At 41.2% G+C, this 16,483-nt stretch overlaps 1 protein-coding gene across 2 annotated transcripts in view; it reads right to left on the bottom strand.

The window, feature by feature from the left end:
• Positions 1–2,995: 2,995 nt before the first annotated feature.
• The window catches only part of LOC119739801 (Bloom syndrome protein homolog), a 36,323-nt gene continuing 22,835 nt past the window's right edge, over positions 2,996–16,483 (bottom strand). For both annotated transcript variants that reach the window (XM_038214888.1, XM_038214879.1), the window contains exons 16-24: positions 15,352–15,489; positions 14,154–14,280; positions 12,050–12,245; positions 9,654–9,841; positions 7,426–7,579; positions 6,253–6,476; positions 5,464–5,632; positions 4,777–4,923; positions 2,996–4,174 (exon numbers count right to left, since the gene is read on the bottom strand). In XM_038214888.1, coding sequence (XP_038070816.1) covers positions 3,726–4,174; positions 4,777–4,923; positions 5,464–5,632; positions 6,253–6,476; positions 7,426–7,579; positions 9,654–9,841; positions 12,050–12,245; positions 14,154–14,280; positions 15,352–15,489 — 1,792 coding nt within the window. In that variant the 3' untranslated portion in view covers positions 2,996–3,725. The remainder of the gene's footprint in view (positions 4,175–4,776; positions 4,924–5,463; positions 5,633–6,252; positions 6,477–7,425; positions 7,580–9,653; positions 9,842–12,049; positions 12,246–14,153; positions 14,281–15,351; positions 15,490–16,483) is intronic.

Below are 16,483 nucleotides of genomic sequence, written 5' to 3' on the forward strand. Positions count from 1 at the left end.
GCATTAGCGTGTGTGTATGGCATTGCAAGGGGATGGGGGCGGGGCTGGCTGCCTGTTTTGTATACATGTACGGTTTATAACCCTTTTATTTAAAAAAAAATATTTCTCCACTTACGACTTTTAATAAATATATTTCGCTTGTTCCCCCTCCCCCCCCCCCCCATCTCATACGACAAAACAATTCCCGCCTCCCTCTTGCTCATGTGTATACCGGGGCCCTTTTATTAATATCCTTATACGCGTCTCTTTTGTTCCATTAAAGTTGACTTTTATTCAGATTGCATTTTCATTTTTTTCACTGACTTTAATTATCTATTGTTATAGTTGTAGACCTATTCAAATTTAATTCGTGAGATAAATTAAAATTGTGATGCTAGGATAAGATTGGGTAAACGGGTGATACACAGATCGGGCGGCGGCTATCGCGCTAACAATGCGCGCACTGAGAATGAAATATATATATAGCGCCGCCTACGTTAGGATGAGGAAAGTTTTGGTGAAATTTTTCCAAAAAAATTACCTCGACTTTTTAAATACGGCGAATTTTTGCATTTTGAAACTATAGATGTATTCAGTATGCAATTTCCTCTTCAAAAAGTATCATTATGTGGGATAAAGTGCTGCCTAAGTGCTGTAAATCGTGATTTTCCGCTTCAATATTCCCCATTCAGATGCACTCAAGCGTGAAAAAAGATCCCGGCGTTTAATCCTTTTCCCTCAATGGAAACATTTTATTGTTAACGCAAGATTCAACAAAGGAATGTAACAAAAGAAATAGGCTTCTCTGCATCCGTTGAACACGTGTGTTTCGTACTGAAACCAATGATTGTACGAGTTTTATTTCATTGAAGTTCACGATTTTAGCTCAGTTGACACCCTTTACCCTATTCCAATTAAATTTAGATCAATTAGAACAGCTACACCCAAAATCTAACGAATGTTTTACATCGTCAGACTGTGTTTTACGTCTAAGCGTGCATGGGCGTCAACGTGAAAAGCCACGATAAGCCTATCTTACAATTGTAATTAAGCAGAACTAGTAAAACATTTGAGTGCGTTAATGGTCTTGTGGACCGGCGTAGGACTCTCAATCAGGCGACTCAGGTTCGAGTCCCACCATAATTATATTACTTTTTTTTTCTTACCTTCCCAACTTTTTATAGCTCCATGCCCAAACATAAATTTACTGAACATATCTTTTAAATAAACTGAAGTTTTGTTTTCAGAATCCCAAACAAACTACCAAGAAAACAAACAAAACAATAACAAACAGGTATTTTTTTTCACTTTTATTTATTGTGATGATTTAATCATCCCTTTATTCAAAGAACTATGCACAGCATTTCAACAATATTTTTAAGTACACATTTACTTTTAAAATTCACCTACACAATATTTACACTGCAAGATAAGATTTATCGGACTTGAAGGGAATGTACAACATTTGCTTTTGCTGCAATTTTCAGAAATAAATGGATTTGGAGGATTAGTATGTTTTAGCAAATATTGTTAAAATGACTTTTTTCACGTTTGGGCTTGTAGATGCTGAAAAAGCCAAGAAAACCAGTCATGTATTTGCAGTCTGGTGACCCCATTTATAAGATAAAACGGAGCAATTAATAGACTTGGGGAATTGTAAGGTCAGAGAATCAGTCTAGCAGACTTATACCTCTTCACAGGTGTGTAATCAATTGCAAAGAAAATGCGGAATAAATAATTATAAAACAATTGGGAGAAATTTTTGAAAAATAGCCAGTTTTCTCCAATGCTTGTCGGCTGACCAGCGTTGGAAAAGTACCATTTTTCTTAAAAATGTCAGCACATTAGGAGCCACAATTTTACAGGATGCTTTAGACTGTCATTCCCCAACAATCCATTAAGGTATTTCGCGTTAATTTGATCATTTCGTTTTGTGATGTTTGCAAATGTTGTATCTTCCATTTAAAGAAAGGCAGTAAACATTTAATGTTTTTACAGATGAAATAAAGAAATGAAGTCAGAATATCACACAATATTGGCAAAGAATGTTGCAACCGATTGAGCTGTCCGCTTTGCTTTCGAGACGGGAAATGGGAATCGTTATTCGTTTTCCATTTTGCTTTCGAATAGGGAAGTGGGAATCGTTATTCGTTTTCCGTTTTGTTTCGAGTCGAGAAATGGGAATCGTTATTCGTTTTCCGTTTAACTGTCGAATAGGAAAGTGGGAATCGTTATTCGTTTTCCGTTTGGCTGTAGCTGTCGAGATAGGATTTTGGATTCGAAGTCCGTTATCCTATTTTGCGCGGGAAATTGGAAATATAGTTATCCGTTGTTCTTTTTGCTTAGGAATTGGGAAATGTGTTTCGTTATCCGTTTTTCTTTTTGCTTCGGAATAAGCCATTTGCGAGTTAAATTTGAATAAAATCTGGAACGCTGACTTAATACAATGCTTTGCACGTTTTAACCTAGCATTCTCCTGACCAAAGAGACTGTTACTATATCACATGATTCGGGGCAAGCCTTACGCTAGCAACCCCCAGCTCCGGCATGGTCTGGTGTCTTTGTACCATTCTCACCCATTGTGAACAATGTACTGTAACTATGCAAGAGCTTGCCCCGAATCACGTGATTAGCAACAGTGTCTTTGGTCTGGAGAATTCAAAGTTAAAATGTGCCAAGCATTCTGAGCAAGTCAGTGTACCACATGTTTTTCAAATGTAAATCCAAAGGGTATAGGTTACTCGCAAATGGCTTATTGGGGAAATGGGTTATTAAAAATTAAGAATAAGGGTTTTGAGAATGTACCGTGTACCAATAATGTTAATTAGATATCTTTTTTTTAACAATTCCCCCCCCCCAATAAAAATCATGTTGCAGGCCTATTGCGCTTTTAATTTGAATGCGTTATTGAATTTAAGTTCTTTTTCTTTGATGACTTAAAGACATAAAATGAAAACAGGAATAAACTTTTGAAGGAGAACTAATACTGGGACAAAGGAATTATGTTGTGACGTCATTTCATTCAAATATATAAAATGTTTTATTTCTAATAACATATTCACATAAATTTAAAACAAGAAAGTAATAAAATTAACCTCTGGTGGTCTTTAAGCGATTTGTAAAATACAGGGGCAGTAAAACAATTGCAATTAAGCAAATTAGCCAAATTCTTCTTCTTGTCAAGTGCAATAAATTGGCCGGCAAAACTCAAAATCGGCATTTTTTGGATTTTGCAGGCTTTTGTCACCTCGTGAAAACATTGTCGATTTGTTATACACCATTCTGCGGTTTTCTTACATTTCTCATTCATAAAAACGACTACACTTCCAAGTTGCTCTAGTGGCTTATTTCCGGACCATTGACGATGGGCCTACACGGGCTTAAGATTTTATTTTGTCTTTCCCCCCCCCCCCAAACAAATATTTTAATGCCCCCAATTCCCATAACTTTTTTGTTTAGAGTCTCTGAGTCACCCTGTATAAACCTAATGCTTTCCAATGCTTCATGAAGTCATAAAAAAACAGGCTGATACAAAAAGATAAGAAAAACAATTCGGTTTATAGGCCAAATTTACACCAAAATATAGCATATAAGGTGATTTTTTGCTTTTGTTTTACAATTTTGCCGTTAAGATGATTTTCTTTGTATACATGGTTATTTACTCCTATAAGAATCTGTTGCTTATTATTGAAAGCTGAACTGCGTTGCTTGGAATTCACTTCATGAATATTCATAACCCGGGAATATCAGCCCGGGAATTGGCCGCCATTTGCCAGGAAACTTCTCCCGAACCCTTGTCGGGGTTTAGGATCTGGCATAAACCCCAACCGACCCTGCCCACCACCGACCTTCCCCCCGCCCTTAAACCTTCCCTTCCCCCCGCCCCCTCCACCCCCACCGGATGGCTTCTGGAACTTGAACTGATTCAAATTAGTAGTCTGGTGTCCGGCTCCACTGTTGAAGTTGAATCCGTTTGAGGCGTTGTTGCTGTCGCTTCCGTCGTTGCCTTTTCTCTTGTTGGATGCGGCGCGGACACGTTTACTCTTCGTTGGGTTGTTGTTACCTTCGCGTTTTCTCTTGCGCGGCGCTCGTTTGGACGATCGGCTATCTGTGCCGGCATTTGTGGCTGTGTTAGCGACGGTGTTGTTGAAATAAACCGAAGAGGATGGATCAGAGCTTGCAAAATCATCTTCCTCTGTAAACCAATAAAGTATGCAAATAAAAAGCGAATAAAATGTGTGCTCGGCAGGTTTTAATCACTCGTTTTAAGACCGCTTGGAGTCTGGGTGCTGATAATTACCCGAGCCGAAGGCGAGGGTAATTATCAGCACCCAGACTCTAAGCGGTCTTGATTAATACCAACCAAACACATATTTATTCCCATTCATAAATACCTTTTCGGTCAAAAAAATCTAAAGTTTTCGGTAAAAATGAACCCCGATCTTGTTCAACAAGTTCACTTCATGTTTTTAGAAACACCCCTCTAGCTCAATAATGGAGTGTCCAGCTGACGAGTAAGATGTAAACAACTCCTTTGACATCACAGCAACAGCGCCGAAAAGCATGGACCATTTTAAATGTTTAAAGAAGTGCACTTTTCGGTAAAATTCACCAAAAAGGGATGCCAATAAGTTTTCAAACACTTCAGAAGATTAGAAAGGATCCGAAAATGTGTTCCTAAGAAAAAAAAACACTTCTGGGCCCTTGAAGTACAAATAATCGCAAAAAAAAAAAGTATCCCTCATCAGAATTGGTCAGTGTTTGATTGATTTTCAAATTACACTCAACCTAGCTTACCTTGTAACATATCCGGCAGGTATTTGGTGATCGTCTCCAGAAATCGCTGGCCGAAACGAGTGGCTTTAGGAACGGTCACTCCGGTCAGCTCCACCAGTTCCTCTTTGGCCATCGGCAGCTGGTCAGCCATCTCTCTCAACGTCTCATCTGACAAAAATAAAAAATCACAAGTAAATAATTGACTCGGCGTTAGCCCGCCTGCTTTTGGGTTATGTACATTTTTCACTGTGATTTCTGACCCTTTATATTATCATTTGTCATAATATTTCTGGTACTGAAACAAAGGATTCCTCCAAAGCGCCCTAGGCACTGTAGCTCGCAAGCCTGAAGAAACCTGTGGAGAGAAGACAATGAGAAGAAATTACAGTTTTTAGAAGTGGGAGGAAAAGCCCAGGAGAACATTCTGAGGAAAACCCACGGAATCAGGCAGGGACTGCAAACCCAATCCACATGTTGGCCCAGGCGGGATTCGAACCCGGGTCACAGCGGTGGAAGGCGAGGAAAGTACCGCAACGCCAACCTGACTCCCCCGAGTTTGCCCACGGTCACCTGATCAGATGCAGTGATCTGATTGGTCAAAGCGTATTGTTTGATTAATTGATTGATTGATTGATTGACAAGTATGCATGGTTCACTATGACTAGTAGACCCCTGGAAAATTAAAACCGAAATTTAATTTTGTTTTACCGTTGAAGACGTTATCAGGGTTCATGTTGCTTTCCACAGCTATCTGCCTGCGGATGACTCGTAACTCATCCAGGAGTTTCTGTCTCGGTGCGTTGAGGGCCTCGTTTGGAACTTGAGTGGACATCTGCAAGGCTTTGGCGGCTTTGGCGTTGGTCAATTTTAGTTCCATCTGAAGAAAAAAAAATGGACATTTTTTATGTCTGAAGCGATAAAGTTGCTCAAAATGTCAAGTGCACGATAACTTGTTGAGGTTTCAGCTCAGGGATACTAGTATTTTGAGAAAAAGGCAAGATGTCTGCAGGGTTCGTGAAATCAGCTGCCCGACATCCAGGGACAACAAGAATATTTGGTCGGACAACCAAAAGTTCAAGGTTGCCAGCCCGACGTGCAACTACTTTTTTCACCAATACTCACACATGTTTAGTCCATGGAATTTTCTAAAGTTCCAGAATCCCATACATCGACCAATAATCATGATAATATCAACATTTTGTACTCAAAATTGGTTGGTGAAATACTGAGGAACTTTTCTTTGCCCCATGAAAGTTTTGGAGAAATTTGCTGGCTAAAGAGTGAGTGAAGTCGGCCTGATCTTCTTTTGCATCGTTTGGAGCACTTAAGGTCTGTCCTGCTTTATGTAGGCAGGGACAACTCGGTCGTTAAAAACAGTCGCTTGACTGATTTTGACTGACACGACAACTTGGCGCAGAATGCATGTTTGCATGAGAACATTTCTGCATTTCATCAAGGTTTTAAAAAAGTATCTACGAGAAGGCTTTGAAGGCGCACCTTTGAACGTCCAGACAGCAAATCGAAGGCCTTCGGTCCGACTTTGACGTAACACAGCGCCTGATCGTGAGCTCCGATCACCAACTCTTCCCGCAGTAGTCCATCTAGGACCATCTTACGAAGAAGTCTCTCGCAGTCGTGACGCTGATAATCCCGACCCTTCATCAGGTTGTAGATCGGGCTGCTGGCGTGTCCGTTCTGAGTGACCTTGGCCGAGTTACTTCCTGTTGGGGTAAGGAAATCAAACAAAAGTGCCGTAACTGCTTCCAATTTCACTGGGGTAGTCCTTTCGACACTGGGCGGTCAACTCGATGCACCGCATCGGCTCAGTGAGTAAACTATAAAGTAACCTCTGTCACAAGCCAATGTGGCCGCGCCCATTTCCGGTTTCATAATCATGAAATGACTGAGGATATTTCTATTGCCCCTGGATGAGATGCTTGTCCATCGCAGGTTACTCCCCAGCTAATGGCGGTACCCATTTATATTCCTGGGTGGAGAGAGGCAAGTGGGGTGAAATGGCTTGCCCAAGGACACAACATATGGCCAGGAGACTGAGAATATTTCTATTCCCCCTGGATGGGATGCTAGTCCATCGCAGGTTACTCCCCAGCTAATGGCGGTACCCATTTATATTCCTGGGTGGAGAGGGGCAAGTGGGGTAAAGTGGCTTGCAAAAGGACACAAAATATGGCCAGGAGACTGAATATTTCTATTCCCCCTGGATGGGATGCTAGTCCATCGCAGGTTACTCCCCAGCTAATGCTGGTACCCATTTATATTCCTGTGTGGAGAGGGGCAAGTGGGGTAAAGTGGCTTGCCCAAGGACACAACATGACCAGCAGCTAGATTTGAAGGCGATTTTAACATAAACTCTTTTTTTGCTGTCCCCACATTGAGGGCAAGGTGGGGCGGGGGAGGGGGAGTTGGATTTTTTTTTTTTTGGGGGGGAGGTGATTTGGGGGGAGGGGGCAAGGGGTAGGTGATGGGGCGGGAAGGGGGGTATCGTGGTGCTGTTAAGCAGAAATGAGGGAATTCGTGCAGTAAGCACAAATAAACTTGGGACCAGTCAAACACAATAAACACTGCATGACACTATGGTTGGAACCCGTTTTGTGCTTATTTATTTTTTCCCTGTTTAGCAACTTTCTACGATAAGCAGGAATTGTTTACCCATGAGTACATCAGCGTAGTGATTGAGGGTGAACTGGGGGGCGTATCGTCTCTTGTATCCCCTGCCTGATGATGACGGAGCTCCATCGATCTGCTTAGCAAACTCCACAATCTTCTTAGCGATGCTGGTCATGTCAACAGTGGAGTAGGCACTCTGAATGAAGGGAAAGAAATGTGTTTATTGCAACTGGTTGTGAAATTGGATTAATTAACCACAGGTATCATGGTGCCGTAGAGTGCAGTACTATTCAATAAGTCCATCACAAGTCCATCACAAGTCCATCACAAGTCCATCACAAGTCCATCACAAGTCCATCACAAGTCCATCACAAGTCCATCACAAGTCCATCACAAGTCCATCACAAGTCCATCACAAGTCCATCACAAGTCCATCACAAGTCCATCACAAGTCCATCACAAGTCCATCACAAGTCCATCACAAGTCCATCACAAGTCCATCACAAGTCCATCACAAGTCCATCACATGTTCATCACACGTCCATCACAAGTCTATCACAAGTCAACCACAAGTCAATCACAAGTCAATCACAAGTCAATCACACGTCAATTGCAAGTCCATCACAAGTCAATAATAATCATTCACAAGTTAGCACACATCCACCACGAATCAATCTCAAGTCAATCACAAGTCCATCATAAGTCCATCATAAGTCCATCACAAGTCCATCACAAGTCCATCACAAGTCCATCACAAGTCCATCACAAGTCCATCTCAAGTCCATCTCAAGTCCATCACAAGTCCATCACAAGTCCATCTCAAGTCCATCACAAGTCAATCACAAGTCCATAACAAGTCCATCACAAGTCCATCTCAAGTCCATCACAAGTCAATCTCAAGTCCATCACAAGTCAATCACAAGTCCATCACAAGTCATTCACACGTCAATTGCAAGTCCATCACAAGTCAATCACAAGTCAATCACAAGTCCATCACAAGTCCATCACAAGTCAACCACAAGTCAATCACAAGTCCATCACAAGTCCATCACAAGTCAATCACAAGTCCATCACAAGTCCATCACAAGTCCATCACAAGTCCATCACAAGTCGATCACAAGTCAATCACACGTCAATTGCAAGTCCATCACAAGTCAATAATAATCAATCACAAGTCAGCACACATCCATCACAAACCAATCTCAAGTCCATCACAAGTCCACCACAAATCAATCTCAAGTCCATCACAAGTTCATCACAAGTTCATCACAAGTCATCACAAGTCAATTATAAGTCAATCACAAGTCATCACAAGTCCATCACAAGTCAACCACAAATCAACCACAACGCATCACGAGTCATCGCAGGTCAATCATAAGTCAATCACAAGTCCATTCTAGTCAATCACAAATCCATCACAAGTCAATCACAAGTCATCACAAGTCAATCACAAGTCATCACAAGTCCATCACAATTCAACCACAACGCATCACGAGTCATCGCAGGTCAATCATAAGTCAATCACAAGTCCATCACCAGTCAATCACAAGTCATCACAAGTCAATCACAAGTCATCACAAGTCCATCACAAGTCATCACAAGTCCATCACAATTCAACCACAACGCATCACAAGTCATAACAAGTCAATCACAAGTCATCACAAGTCCATCACAAGTCAATCACAAGTCAATCACAAGTCATCACAAGTCATCACAAGTCAACCACAACGCATCACGAGTCATCGCAGGTCAATCATAAGTCAATCACAAGTCCATCACAATTCAATCACAAATCAATCACAAATCCATCACAAGTCTATTACATGTCATCACAAGTCCATCACAAGTCCATCACAAGTCATCACAAGTCCATCACAAGTCCATCACAAGTCCATCAAATGTCATCACAAGTCATCACAAGTCCATCACAAGTCCATCACAAGTCCATCACAAGTCCATCACAAGTTCATCACAAGTCCATCACAAGTCAATCACAAGTCCATCACAAGTCCATCACAAGTCCATCACAAGTCAACCACAAGTCCATCACAAGTCCATCACAAGTCATCACAAGTCCATCACAAGTCAATCACAAGTCAACCTCAAGTCATCACAAATCAATCACAAGTCACGAAAAGTCAATCACAATTCCAAAACAAGTCATCACACGGCATCACAAGTCATCACAAGCTAGTCTTATGATCATTCTGATTTGACCTATGATCACTTGTGACTTGGGAGTGACTACCGATTGACTAGATACTACTCACCCCAGACAGACAGTTATCGCAGGCAGTCTGTCGATTCTGCAGACACTTTTCCTTGGTGTAAGTTGTTTCTCCGAAGTAATTCAACAGCTGCACGCGTCGACAATCCACGCTGTTCTCGCAGAACTGCACCATGCGATACAGGTTGTCCAGATGGACTTTCGTCACTTCATAATTATTGTCTCTATCACCTGTTGCGACAAAAGAAGGGAAGTTGACCTCCAAACACAAGTACCCCCTCAACGGTAAGAAAGGGAGAGTTGGGGGAGACCACTGGGAGAGACATTTGTAGGCAGTGCCAGCCACGCGTTAGCTCACGCAAAGACGTGAAAAAAACAGAATTAGCCGTGCATACTTCGCGCCATATGCGCGTGAACCAGTGTGCGCACGCGCTGTGTCACGCCACTTTCAAAAATGGTCAATAGCGCCCTCTTTTGTTCGCGTAAGGAGTGTATGCGTCAGCATTGTCCATGAGTCCATCACAAGTCATCTAGTCCTAAATAAAGTCAGCAAGTTCTTCAAATGAACTTGACAACGGGATTCCTTTGTTATTGTTCGTCCAATGTTACACGATCCAAACTGTGATTGGACTTATGATTTTTTGACAATGGACTGATTGTTTGTTTTTGAATTGTTTTTTTAAAGGGAACAAATGTGTGCTTGGCCAATTTTAAACACTCTGTTTATGACTGGTTGGAGTCTGGATGCTGATAAATCTTCGGCGTGGGTAATTATCAGCATCCAAACTCCAACCAGTCTAATAAAACCAAAGTTTAAAAAAAAAGAAGTAAAATATTAATAAATTTTCAACAATTCTGTTCAACAAATCACCCCTCTAGCTATGGAATGGAAAGGCCCTCTGGTAAACAACTCCTTATATGGAGATTGGCGCACATGTTGTGCGTACTGCGTGATGCCGCGCAGAATGCAAATTTACCAAAATTTAGTGTGAATTTAGGACTATGAAATACTGACTCACTGGTAGTATTGTGCATGCCTACGTGATGATTGTGAACGTTCAACCAATAAAACGGTGCTGGCACCAGATTTCATAGGGGTCCGAATTTCATGTGACACTAGAAAATTGTTTAAGACCGACCAGCCGGTCTTTTTCAACTGTTAGAAACTGGCCACGTGACGGGCTCTTGACCAATAGGTAATTCATAAATGTGGATTCAAAACAGCAGGCTTTTGAATTTTTTAACTTTGAAAAAAATGTTGTCCCCCCCCCCTCAAAAAAAAAGTAAAAAAAACAACAACAATTTGATTAGGTCAGGACAAAAAGTTGCCTAATTAAAGGGGAAAAACCCAATATTCCTCTTCGAAATGAACTAGCAGGCCATAAACAACACAAAGGGTCCCATTTATAAAAGTAAATTAGCAAAACAGATTATTAGGCCTTGACATTCTTAGGATTAGGCCCCCAAAAAGTCTCTGGTTTCTGGTATGGAGCTTGCCCCAAAAGTGGTGAGCAGCATCCCCCCCCCCCCTATTTTTTTCCTTCCAATGTCGGCTGATGTTGCAGATGACGCTTCGATCCCCTTAAAACTCTCAAAAATAGCCTTCGGGGTGGAGCTTGAGGTGACCTCAGTAAGGCCATAAGGCTTGAGAATTTTGCACCCACTTACGATCTCGACCGACACAAACATTCTTTGGGAAATTTAGATAGTCAAGACAAAAATCAGAGAAAACAGTAATGCCAGACCATACAGCGACATCGACATCGACATCGTGCACGTGCTGCCCGGCTGCTCATTAGTCTGCTCCCTTACATATTGCGCTAATTAAAAAGCGTTTACAGGTTCCAGATACAATACCACCGCTCCCTCAGTCTGGCTTCCAGATGCACAATTACAAAATTACAACACCGTCTGCAAATGGCGCCCGACTAAATTTATAGTGCAAAATATCGGAGCCCAGAGAGGCCACATAAAGCTTACACTTGATCGTTACCCCATCTATACCAGGGATGTGAGTAACCACTGATAAAATATAGCTGAAAACAGCTGAAAGCGGTGTAAAAAAAGCTGAACTTTGGAAATCTCCTATACTTTTGTACACAGCAAGTGAGGGAAAAAAGCTGAAATCCAAAACAAAAAAAGCTGAAATCAGCTTTTAAGCTGAGATTTCCCACCCTGCTATACGTCAAAAATTGTCCAACAGCAGGACTCCAGTTAAACCACTGAGTTTGGCGCTTTTTTATACATCATCATCTTACATGGCTACAGCGATGCGCGCGCAGACCAGAAACCGGAGATAAAATGTCAAGCGAAATGTTGAAGTTTGCTGTAGCATCAAGCGAAAGAAATCCAAAAAAAACCCAAGAAATTTGTGAGTTGGAGAAGAACTGTTTGCTATGTTTTTGTGGGAATCCAAGACCGTAGAATTCAACAACGTACCTTCCACCATCCGGCGTAATCTGGTTACGTCTTGATAGGAGTAATACAAGATACACTTGGCGAGCTCTCCATCTCGACCTGCCCTCCCGGCTTCCTGGTAGTAGCCTTCCATCGACTTGGGTAGAGAGTAATGCATGACGAAACGTACATCCGGTTTATCTATCCCCATACCGAAGGCTATGGTAGCACACACAACCTGCAACGAAAAACGATTGCAGTCACGGTATCAGCTTTAAAAGGGAACTGACCTATCGCCGTTTGTGAGTTAGCCACGCCCCTTGCACAAACCTGTGGTGTTTCTGAACACTCAGTTTCGTTTGTCTCAGATTTTGTGCGTTCCGCGTCCATTTGTATATCTTGTAATTGGACAATATTTCACAAGCTGCGTTGACGCGATTCTACCCAGGCATGCAACTTTTCCTCGGATCAGCTGATTTCCTCTTTTTTCACTTCCCATGTGTGCCATTGAAAATAGAAAAACACTGTACAAAGTCTTGGAAAGATTTGAATTTGCTCTTTTTTGTGACTTCCCAGTTGCATGCCTGCCTTACCGCGATAGGTAAATAGGCCCATACAATGTTTGCTTTCCCTGTTATTTTCAGAAATGGATGGATTTCGGGGGGTTCGTATTTTTGTAGCAAATATTGTTACACTGACTTCTTTGACATTTTGTGTTCGTAGATTCTGGAAAAACCAAGCAAAACAATCATGTTCTTGTAGTCTGGTTGCCTGACCCCACTTAAGATGAAACTGAGCAATTTATGTACGTCAGGGAATTATGATAAGGTCAGGGAATTATAACAAGGTTGGGAACCAGTCTACCTGTCTTGTACCCATTCATAGGCGTGTAATCGATTGCAAAAAAAATGCAGACTCACTAAATATGGTAAACTGGGAGCAGTATTTGAAAAATGCCAGTTTTTTCCCAATGCTGGTCGGTCGACCAGCATTAAAATTGATACAAAAAATTAAAGCATTTTTCTTGATTTCATGATTTCACAGGATGCTTTAGACTGTCATTTACTAACAGTCCAGTAAGGTATTTCACAATAATTTGGTACTTTTGTTTTTTTGATGTTTGCAAATGTTGTATATTCCCTATAAATCACTTACAAATTTCTTAACACAAGTTTGGGAGACGACTTTGAAACTAGTTAGGTTGTCTTATAGCATCTCATTGATTTTGATCACTTTCAATAGTTAAACCACTCAAAATCCAAAGAAGACTGTTCAATACCTGTTTGAAATTTCAGCTCAGTGGATATAACATTTTTCAGGAAAAAGTGACAAACACACAAGCTTTTGGTCACAAATCATTATTTTGTTAACCACTTCGAGCCGGAGGCCGTGATAACGCGCACTGGCTGTTTTTATACACAGGCACGGCTGACGGGTTAAGACGTCAAGATTGCCTCGACTCGCCTCCGGGTGACGTCTAAACACGCTAATCCCTCGTGCCTTTTGTACACACATACATAGTCTGTGGAGGCGGACCGTGTGTTGATATTGAACTTGAATATGAGGTTGCGGTAAGCAATATCGTGCAAATACTGCTCAAAATGACTCTTGCGAATCAGTATTTGTGGCGTTTGGCTATATATCAAAAGTTGCCTGCTATATTTTGCCTATTTCATAAATCAAAATTTGGCGGCAAAAATAATCTTGTTGCCCAATGGTTAAAGACCATTTACTTTTAATCTTTCTTTTCTTCATTTACAATAATAACACCACTCAAAATCCAAAGAAGAATGCTTAAAACCTAACCTGTTGGAGTTTCGATCAGTTCAGTGGATATTAAACCTTTTTCCACCCCCCCCCAATTTTTTTTTTTTTAAATGCACGACCTTTTGATCACAAAACAAGATTTTGTTAACAGCTCATTTTATTCTTAATTTCACTGGTTCCCTGCCAGCACTGGTTCCATGCCTCCTACAAACCTTGAAGTTTCGATCAGTTCAGTGGATATTAAACCTTTTTTCCAACCCCCCAAAAGTTGTAAAAAAAGCAAGACCTTTTGATCACAAAACACTATTTTGTTAACAGCGCATTTTATTCTTAATTTCACTGGTTCCCTGCCAGGACTGGTTCCACGCCTCCTACAAACCTTGTATTCATCGCTGATCCATTTCTCCTGTACCCTCGCTCGGTCCGAGTCACTCTGGCCGGCGTGGTAGGGACACGCCTTGATTCCGTTCCGGCATAAATCTTCGGCCGTCTTCTCGCATTCTTTCCTAGGAAAATAAAAACGAAATATGGTGAACAAAATACCGAAGACAAAACAATGGATACAACACTGGATTTATTCAGGATACTAGTGGCCCCTGAACATGGTTTGCAGTTTTGCAGTAGCTGTGGGAACACTGAAATCCTAACTCAACAAGATTAGAACTGCTTCTATAATTTCCATATTGCAAACAGCAGTTGTAACTTGACACACAAGTAATGATACCAGATTGACCATGACTGGCCCCTAAACATGGTTTTATGTCAATTATTATTCACAACAAAAACTTTCTTTTTTTCCCCTACAAATGTCACACATGAAACAGCGGTATACTTTCAGATAATATGGTAATGATACCAGATTGACCATGACTGGCCCCTGAACATGGTTTGTGCCAATAAGCCAGTTCCGCATTCCAAAATAGTCTGGTGCACAGCAAGATTCCACTTTTTTTTTTCGGGATAAACGCGGCAGATGAATGCACACAAGGCTATGGGGGACGTGGTAACCAAATCTGCATTCTATGTAAATTTTCGTGCAATCAAAAACAGATGGAAATTTTCGTTTGTAGAAAAGTTTGAACACACAAGACACCTAAAAACACTTCGCTGTCCAAACTTTTTTTGCAAAATGTTACTTCAAAACACGATGATCTCTTCAATTTTGCTGGTACATATACCTCGATATGCTTTTGCACGCATACGATGAACTTTTTTCCCGAAAGAAAAATTGGCAAGTCCTGATGTGCACATGCGCAGATTGACCATGGCTGGCCCCTGAACATGGTTTGTGTCAATTATTAATTTTTTTTTATGTTCTAAAAATGCCACACATGAAACAGCGGTGGTACCTTGAGAAGCAGTAGATGATGCCTGACTGGCCCCTGAACATGGTTCGTGTCAATTATTACTCACAACAAACTTAATTTGTTCTAAAAATGCCACACATGAAACAGCAGTGGTACCTTGAGAGGCAGTAGATGATGCCTGACTGGCCCCTGAACATGGTTCGTGTCAATTATTACTCACAACAAACTTAATTTGTTCTAAAAATGCCACACATGAAACAGCGGTGGTACCTTGAGAGGCAGTAGATGATGCCCGACTGGCCCCTGAACGTGGATTGTAGTAGCTGCGTGATGTGCTGAATCAGTTTACGAGGCTCTTTCTTTTTGACAGAAAACTGGAGATTGCTCCGATCAAAACTACGAGTGAATCTGAACAAATAAAAGAGACAATAAAATACATTAAATACATCCTTGGAAATGCCCCTTTGTATCCCATTTAACCTTATTTGCAATTTTCGTTTTGCCATTTCCAAGGGTATTTCAGGCATGCAACTGCAAATTTAGAAAAAAAACGAGTAAATTCCAAACCACACAAGACTTTGTACAGTGTTTTTCAATTTGTAATGGCATTCATGAGAAGTAAAAAACGAGGAAATCAGCGGATCCGAGGAAAAGTTGCATGCCTGGTATTTTGGTGCCTGTTTGATTTTTATGCAAATGCAAATTTCCATATTCATGAGCAAAAGTGGATGTCATTCCAGGCAGAAACCCCAATGTTACATCTATTTCAGCATCAAATGTCAGAATTTTTGGATATTTTGCTGTCGTAAAGTGTCTTTGCTTTTGCTTTGGTGATTCGTTGTTGTGTCACTAATAATAATAATAATGATAATACCGGAGTCTTATATAGCGCACATACATGTATCTACCAACAATGAGGTACTCAAGGCGCTGGAAATTGTGTCCATTATTAATGACAGGTAAATGAAGTTTATGAGAAATATGAGACCCATTATGTAGCACCTTTATAAGGGGTTTACAAGCTTATGTGCTGCGGTGCATATTGCAGCCACTGCCAGAAACACCGGGGCAAACCCCTTCTCTTAGCGATAAGTGTTGCTGGGTTCTTTAACGTGCATTACACAACACACGGGACCTACGGCTGTACGTCCCATCCGAAGGACGAAGCAATAATGGTAAAGTGCCTTGCTCAAGAGCACAAGCACCATGTTCCCACGGTCAGGATTTGAACCCATGCACCACGGCACACGAGTCGAACACCGTAACCATTGGACCACAGCACCCTAGTAAACAATGAGCAAACTTCACACAAATGTTTTTCAATGAGCAAATTTTTGGGTTCACATTGTCAATGGATACCCTTAAACTGAGTGTCTACCTGAATTGGCATCACAGTTGGCCG

The sequence above is a fragment of the Patiria miniata genome, unplaced genomic scaffold (genome assembly GCF_015706575.1).
Source record: "Patiria miniata isolate m_02_andy unplaced genomic scaffold, ASM1570657v1 HiC_scaffold_10, whole genome shotgun sequence".
Taxonomy (NCBI): domain Eukaryota; kingdom Metazoa; phylum Echinodermata; class Asteroidea; order Valvatida; family Asterinidae; genus Patiria; species Patiria miniata.